This window comes from Cannabis sativa, chromosome 5 (assembly GCF_029168945.1).
Source record: "Cannabis sativa cultivar Pink pepper isolate KNU-18-1 chromosome 5, ASM2916894v1, whole genome shotgun sequence".
NCBI lineage: Eukaryota > Viridiplantae > Streptophyta > Magnoliopsida > Rosales > Cannabaceae > Cannabis > Cannabis sativa.
The window spans coordinates 50,087,815-50,096,277 of NC_083605.1; the positions used below are offsets into that span (position 1 = coordinate 50,087,815).

At 36.2% G+C, this 8,463-nt stretch overlaps 2 protein-coding genes across 2 annotated transcripts; both read right to left on the reverse strand.

Annotated features, from left to right (window-relative positions):
- Window positions 1-481: 481 nt before the first annotated feature.
- LOC115717688 (uncharacterized) lies at window positions 482-910 on the reverse strand. Its single transcript, XM_030646670.2, has one exon. It carries the CDS (start codon window positions 908-910, stop codon window positions 482-484), a length of 429 nt encoding a protein of 142 aa, XP_030502530.2.
- Window positions 911-3,037: 2,127 nt separating this feature from the next.
- On the reverse strand, window positions 3,038-4,298 carry LOC115720321 (uncharacterized). Its single transcript, XM_061116505.1, has 3 exons — window positions 3,511-4,298; window positions 3,120-3,468; window positions 3,038-3,064 (listed from the first exon to the last, which is right to left on the reverse strand). The coding sequence occupies exons 1-3, from the start codon at window positions 4,296-4,298 to the stop codon at window positions 3,038-3,040; spliced, it is 1,164 nt and encodes a 387-aa protein (XP_060972488.1).
- Between the last annotated feature and the right edge of the window lie 4,165 nt (window positions 4,299-8,463).

Sequence of the window (8,463 nt, forward strand, 5' to 3'; positions counted from 1 at the left end):
CCAGGCCCATATACCGTAGATATTACCAGGTCAACCTATGTCAAACCTATTATAGTGCGTTGAATTATTTTGCCAGTGGTTTGTGGCTGTGGGTAAGTTTTTCTTGACATTTTGGTATGTTATTTGCAATTGCAGGAATGTAAAGTGCCGCCTTAGACCATTGAATTAATTAGATCAAACTATAATTAACTAGTAGAGACTACTGATATGAGTTCCAAATATATCAATAAATAAATTTAAATTCATTCGTAATTTATTTTTTCGTTAAAAATATAGTTATTGATATATTTATTAGAACACTTATCAGTCTCCACTAATTAACTATAAACAATGAATATGGAGTACGTAGTAGCTAGTAGTTTTACTTAAACAAAAAAATGAAGCACTAATTATTAAACATATCATATCAAAAATAAAACAATAATACTAATATTCAGACTAATATATTCGGAGAAGAAAAAAGAAAGAAAAATATGTAGCCCTAACAATCAATAGTATGTGCTGCTGAGGCTGAGTGATGTAGCTCGACAGCCTTCATGAGAAGGCTATCCTTCTCCAACACCATCTGTATTGGCATGAATCCTATATCATTGGCTATGTCCTTCATCATCTTCTTCGTCTCTGTCATATACTCCTCCAAGCTTATCACTCCATCAGAATTGTGATCAAACTTTGCCAACAGTGAACTATAAATATTAGCAACCACTTCTGGATTTGTCTTCACATCATTACCAAAATCGGTCTCTACCAATCTAAGAGACTGGAACTCTTTCAGCATTTCGCTGTAGCAAAGAACGCTATTTTGGTCAATGTCCAGTTCCGCAAAACGACATCGTACCGCAAAAGCAAATTCTTCCCTCTCTTCGATAAAGTTTATGATCATTGTACTATCTATTAGTTCTACACTCATTTTTTTCTCTTGTATTGTGAATTTATTGCAAGGACTAATGATCAATACTAAAGAGCAAATATATACCTTTTCTTTTTTTTTTTTTATTTTAGATCTGAATCCCTAATACAAATTTATATGGAAGAGAGATATCAATTATATGTATAATATTAATAGGATTAGGATTACATATTATATCTTATATTAAATTACATTTGAATTTAAAGTTTCTTTTTTTTTTATTTAAATTTAATTAAAATAGAGATAGATTTTATATAATACTAGGAAAAAGTGGCACACACCCTAAATTTTATGCTTGATATTTTTTTACTTTAATTTGCGGTATAAATACTTTATATTTTTAGATTTATACACTTAAATATCGTATCTTTTTTTTTTTCAACCCATTAAATACCAAACATTACATTTTTCTTAATTCTGTTACTTCTAGTCTGTGAAATATTGAATGGACTTTTTAAAATGCCACATGTCGCGTATAATGATTGATCCTTCTCATTTTAGTTTTAAAAAATAATCATAAAATCATTTAAATAAAAATATTTATAAAAAATGATTAAATTTAAAAATGAATTGATTAATTTTTTTTTCTAAAACGTGATTGATTAAATCATTTATATTTTCTGGGCTTGTATTAAAAAATAGCTTAAAGATAAAATAAATTAAAAGACAACAATAACAATATAGTACCTGAAGATTAGAGAACTTTCTAAGCAAGTGAGACCCAGTAGACATGAGCTGATTATACGAAGAAAAACTTATCTGCACTTTTGCTTTCTATTGGCAATAATTCCAACGGACTAAAAATAAAAAGCAATAAAAAATTTCCAAATTAAGATGAAAAAGAAAACCTAAATTTCAATTGAAAAATTCGAAAACTCTTGTAAAGAATGGTTGATTAACTCGGAGCTGTCCCACTCACCCAGTCGTGTTACATTGAGTAAACAAGAGAAATGCAGCGACCGCCAAGGACATAATGATTACAACTCTGAAGCCCTTTTCCTTGCTGTCATCGCCTTCCGACAAGAAGGATTCCACTCGCTTTAGGAACTCAGAGTAGACAAGTTCGGCGCACTCGGCACTGTCATCGAGCGAGTCGACCGGGTCGGAATCAGTGAGTTTGAAGATGAGTTGCGCGACATCAGGAGAAGTCAGAGCTTGGAGATAGCGACTGGTTTCAATGAAGCCCAGCAACTCAGCAAGAAGAAGATGAAGGGAGGAAGGCGAGGCATCAGGAGAGAGAGGAAAAAAGTTATTACTAATTTAATCAATTACATTTTAGAAAAAAAAAAAATTAATCAATTCATTTTTAAATTTAATCAATTTTTATAATTATAATACATATTTTTTATAAATATTTTTATTTAAATGATTTTATGATTATTTTTTAAAACTAATATGAGATGGATCAATTATTATACGACATGTGGCATTTTAAAAAGTCCATTCAATATTTGACAGACTAGTAGTAACGGAACTAAGAAAAATGTAACATTTAGTATTTTTTTTTTTAAATGAAATATCAACTTCATTGAATTAAAAGCATTCTGAATACAAGAGAGCCTGTAAATCAGGCCAGACATTATAATCAAAAATACTACAACCAGGGAGAAATCGAGCATGCCTAGCAACAGCATGAGCAACCTGATTTGCTGATCGTTTGATAAAACGTAAATTAACATCAGTTAGAGACAATAATAAAGCATGACAATCTTTGGTGATTAAACCAAAAGTGGAGGACATATTGTGATCGCTTCTAATAGCCTGAACAGCAAGGAGGCTATCGGTCTCTACTTCAACTTTTTGCCAGTTATTGCTCTTAATCCAACTAAGAGCTTCTTTGATTCCCAGTGCTTCCACAACCTCAGTAGAATAGTTACCAGCCTTGTAACATGTTTTAGCTTCAATTAGTTTACCTAAGTCATCCCTTGCTACAATTCCAAAACCATAGGAATCTTCATGATGAAAAAGCGCAGCATCTATATTAATCTTGATATAATTATTAGCAGGTTTAGTCCAAAGCTCGGCTCCATCATCACTATTATTAGGAGATAGAGATGATAGAGCAAATTTATCTTGAGCTTTTTCGCCAGTGATCAAGAGTAATAGAAGCAGATACAAGAACATCATTTACAGAAGAATTCTTTTTGTTCCAAACTGTATTATTGCGAGATTTCCATAAAGCCCAACATAACATAGCAACTTTACAAACCTGATCATTGTCTCCTGTTTGCTGCAAGCTTTCGAACCAGCCGCCAAAAGAAGAGGAAGCAGCTGCGTTTATAGGAAGACCGAAGGATCTCCAGCAGTCAGCAGCAAAAGAACAATGCACAAGTGCATGAATGGCTGTCTCGGGTTGGGTTCTACAGACCGGACATTGAGCAGAAATGGGCACATATTTAGTTACAAGATTCACACATGTGGGAAGGGAGTCGGTGATAGCACGCCATAGAAGATTTAGCACCTTTGGTGGGATCTTTAAGTGCCAGAATTTACGCCAAAAACCAGAATTATTCTGTGTTGGGACTGCTGGTTTTTCAGTTTGCAGCAGTTGGTAGGCACTTCGAACAGTAAAAACTCCTCAATGATCGGCTTTCCAAGACCAGAAATCAGGTCTAATAGTGTTTGTCAAATGGATGCCGAGTATAATATCAGCTTCATGAGTTGGAAACAAATCCAAAATCACCTCAGAATCCCAATCTCGGTTGTCCATTTGCATAAGAGAGCTGACTGTGTTATTTTGCAATCCAGGATGTGTTGAAGACACACATCTGTTGTGGACATTCGGCAGCCAAGAAGTACCCAAAATATTTGTAGTTGTGCCATCTCCAATGACCCGAGTAGCACCTAGACGAACAACATCTTGCGCCCCCCAAATGCTACGCCAAACAAAGCTTGGATTATTGCCAAGCTTGGCTGAGAGGAAGTCGGTATGTGGAAAGTACTTAGCTTTATACACTTTGGCAACGAGAGAGTTGGGATTACACAAAAGGCGCCAATCTTGTTTTGCAAGCATAGCAAGGTTGAAATCATGTAAGTGTCTAAATCCCATTCCACCTTCATCCTTAGGAATTGCAAGACAATCCCAAGACATCCAAATAATACCGCGACCTTTGTTAGAATTTGTTTTCCACCAAAAGCTAGCCATAAGCTTTTCTATCTCTTTACAAGTACCAAGTGGTAGGAGAAACACGCTCATTGCATAGGTCGGTAGTGATTGAATAACGGTCTTAAGTAGAATTTCCTTTCCGGCACGAGACAAAAATTTTCCATCCCAACTATTAATACGAGCAATCACTTTATTCTTGATAAAGCCAAGCATGGCTTTTTTATTTCGACCAATGATGTTAGGGAGGCCAAGATAGAGACTACCTTCAAGAGCTTCATTCATATTAAGGGTAGAGCAGATTTGAGTACGGGTTGAGCCATCAGTGTTGGGGCTGAAAAAAAATGGATGATTTGGAAGCATTCACTTTTTGGCCAGAAGCTTCTTCGAAAAACCGGAGCAAGTTGGAAATGATAGTAGCTGCACTTACTGTTGCTTGACAGAATAAGAAGCTATCATCGGCAAAAAACATATGCGTGAGAGAGGGAGCACGATGAGCCACACGAAAACCTTGCAGAAGCCTATCTTCTTCGAACTTTTGAATTAGAGCAGATAAACCTTCAGCACAAATAATGAATAGGTACGTTGAAAGAGGGTCACCTTGGCGGATACCACGAGATGGGCATATGGGATCCAACATGTGACCCCCATGAACAACCTTGTAACGAACTGTTGAAACACAAGTCATAACTAGGTCCACCCATTTGCAAGCAAATCCCATACGAAGCATTACCGCTCTTAGAAAATCCCATTCCACCCGATTATACGCTTTGCTCATATCAAGCTTCAAAGCCATGAACCCTTTTTTCCCTTTTCTCTTACGTTTCAAGTAATGCATGACCTCAAAAGCTACCATCACATTATCTGAAATCAGACGTCCCGGAATGAAAGCACTTTGAGTATCAGAGATAATATCATCAATAAGATCCCTCATACGGTTAGCAAGCACCTTTGATATGATCTTATAAAGGACATTACAAAGAGAGATTGGTCTGAGATCAGTCATAGCCACAAAATTTTGCTTTTTGGGAATTAATACCAAGTGGGTATCATTTATGCCATCGGGAAAAGTGGCAGAGTCAAAGAATGACTTAACAAGGTGAATAACATCTGTTCCAACAACATTCCAGTGATGTTGAAAGAACCCTGGACCCATACCGTCAGGCCCGGGAGCCTTATCAGGATGCATAGAGAAAACAGCAGATTTGACTTCTGCATCAAGGATCGGTTTCAACATTTCTTCATTATGATTGGCACTGACAGAAGCTTTAATGTTATCCACAATAAACCGTGAGGATGTGCTGGAAGTTTGGAAAAGCTGTTGAAAATAATTATTTATGGTAGATTCAAGACCATTACCCCATTTCATCCAACCGCCATTAGCATCCTGGAGTTGATTAATTTGGTTTGATCTTTTGCGGGCACTTCCGGTAGCATGGAAATATTTGTTATTCTTGTCACCTGCATGAAGCCAATACTGTTTTGATCTTTGCTTCCAATACAGTTCTTGTTGAGCTAGAATCTCAAAATAGTTAATCTTCTCTTGCACAAAATTCTCAATATCAGTAGCATCATTTGAAGCTTGAAGTCTTGCTAGCAGATTTTTACTTTTAGAAAGTCTAGCTTTAAAATTCCCTGTTAGATTTTGGCCCCAACTAGACAATTGTTTGCCACAGATAGCAATCTTTTCCATAATATCATGCTGCTGGTTTGAGTTCCAGACATCAATCACAATTTGGTGACATAAAGGCTCTCTATGCCAAGCATTTTCATAATGAAATAACCCCCTAGCAGCCCCTCCCAACACAGTTTCAGGTTCAAGCATAATAGGAGAATGATCGGAAGAGGAAAAAGCTAAGTTTGTAAAAGATACCTCGTGAAAATTGTCAAGCCAATTCTGAGTGACCATGGCCCTGTCCAGGCGAGTCTCGACACTTCTGGTAGTCCCACGGCTTCGTTCCCAGGTGTAAGGATGACCTCGCATATCTAAATCGATGAGATGACAAGCCGAGACAGTAGCTTGAAAGCCAGTAATTAAGGATTGAGTGTATGGCCGGCCTCCTTTTTGATCCTCATTGCTCATGATGTTATTAAAATCTCCAATGATGCACCATGGGAGACTTGATTCAGAGGCTAAAGTTCGAAGGAGAGCCCAAGTTTGATGGCGAAGATTTCGATTTGGCTCTCCGTAGAAACCAGTCAGCCGCCATGTAATCGCACCTGGGATTCTAACTTCGATACTGATGTGGTTGTGAGAGTAATTAAACAAATGAGCCTCAGCTGAAACTTTCCATAACAAAGCAAGACCCCCTTTTCTACCGACCGCATCAACAGAATGACAGCCTTCAAACCCCAACCGAAACTTGACTCTATCAATAACTTCCTTACTACACAAAGTTTCACAAAGAAATAAAAATTTGGGTTTCTTTTGGACACAAATGTCATTTAAGAATTGTTGGGCCCGTGGGTTCCCAAGCCCACGGCAATTCCAACTTATGGTACTCATAATGATTGGTGGGCTTGGAAACCAAGACCCACCTTCTCTACGTTTTTTGAAATTTCTTCAGCATTGGGACCATTTGTCTTAATGCCCTCTTCTATTTCCATTGTGTCATTTTTCAAAACTGGAGGCCCACTATTTTTAATTGCCTCAAGCCGTTTCCTCTTCAAATCAGAAATTTCAATGATATCCTCAGATATAAACCCAGCTGGATTCTCGTTGACTGAGATAATATGCTCTTTTAAAGCAATATTATTCTTCCCAAAAGATCGGGCTTGGTCAATGGCTTTTGAATTAGAATGGCTGATATTAGGGTCATAATTGTCGGATGGCATGCCCTGATTTTTAGTTGCTGCATTAACTTCAGAAGATCCTGATGGCATTGTCCTTGTCGAGCTTGGAACCTCCGGCCCAGAACGCAGCCATGGTGAAGGTTGCATAAACTTCTGTCGTCTGGTAGGAGCTTTCATCTCAATACTATATGGCTTGACAATCTTCTCTATGGGCATATCATATATTCTGTCACAAAACTTCTCAGCATGTCCAATTATGCAACAGATAAAACAGAAGGTTGGGACTCTTTCATATTTAAAATACGCATAAAACGACTCGCCACCCCGGCTTCGGAACTTCATTCTTCTCTTAAGTGGTTCAGCAACATTAATCCTTACCTGAACTCTGAGATAATCCCGCCATACGCCTTGAAAATTATTCGGATCAATATCGACGTACTGTCCAATATATCGAGCCACTTCGCGAATAGCCCAATCTGTTTTAAAGCCTGACCGTCATTCATGAACTTGTACCCACATGTCTAATGTGTTTATAGCAACAACCCTTGGATTCTGTCCCGGTTTGAGCCTTTCAATAAGAAGTTGTTTGCGATCATACGTCCACGGACTACCATCAATCACCCTTTGAATATCTATCTCATGATAGAATTGAAAAAGAAATCTGTTTTGGTCAAGAATCTTGATAAAAATACCTCTACCAGGCTTCCATAAATCAACAATGATGTTTTGAAAGATCTGAAAGTCAGACACTTTTCCGGACAGAAGGCGACCCACTAGACACCATCTATCATCAAATTGCAGCTCTTCCTCATCTTCATTATCATGAGCAAGTGAAACTTCATGTTCCTCCTCATCTTCTAGACATATATCAGCCCATCTCATTGACATTAAGGGATCCTCTGTACTAGATGAAGCCATAAGGACAAAAGAATAAAAGAACAAAACACTCTCTGATAAAACTTACACGCCCCAGATAGTACAAGAAAACAAAAAATCACACTCTAACAAGAGGGACAAAACACTCTCTATCAGGAGAGACCAACAAATAGGATTACTTATTACTCATGTAACATTTAGTATTTAATCCATCTAAAAAAAATATAGTATTTAAGTATATAAATTTGAAAACATAAGGTATTTATGATGCAAATATCCCATTTAAAAATGATACAATTAATAATTAAAGAAAAAATATTATTAATTATTATGTGAGATTATTATTATGTATATTTAAATAATGTAATTTATGATTTCTACAATCTATATATATCTATATATCTACTAGATGAAAGTTACGTGGCGAGCCACGTAAATATTAGTTTTATTTAAGTTCTAGTGGTTTTTGTTTAAGAATTCGATAACTAATTGTAAATTATTTTTTTAAACGATTTGTTTTATAAAAGTAAACTTGTTAAGAATGCCATAATTGTGTATATAAACTTATGATTGAAATTGGTCTCGTGTTTTACGATTAGGATGTTACGATTGAGCATTTGATTTTTGAATCAAAATTGTTTGGGTGGCTAGATCGTGCTACTTTGAAATTTGATAGTCTTTTTCATTGTTATGGCATAAACTAATCTTATAAAATTAAATTAAAAGAGTATCTAAATGTTACTTTTTTTATATTATTATTTAATCAACTATAACCCTAAAA

Bases quoted from the DNA above. Each gene is read 5' to 3' on its own strand.
- LOC115717688 (XM_030646670.2), bottom strand. From the start codon at position 910: ATGAGTGTAGAACTAATAGATAGTACAATGATCATAAACTTTATCGAA.
- LOC115720321 (XM_061116505.1), bottom strand. From the start codon at position 4,298: ATGAATGAAGCTCTTGAAGGTAGTCTCTATCTTGGCCTCCCTAACATC. The intron at 3,469-3,510 runs GTCTTGGAAAGC...TACTGTTCGAAG, and splicing joins ACTATTAGACCTGATTTCTG to TGCCTACCAACTGCTGCAAA. The intron at 3,065-3,119 runs GTTTGTAAAGTT...GCAATAATACAG, and splicing joins AAACAGGAGACAATGATCAG to TTTGGAACAAAAAGAATTCT.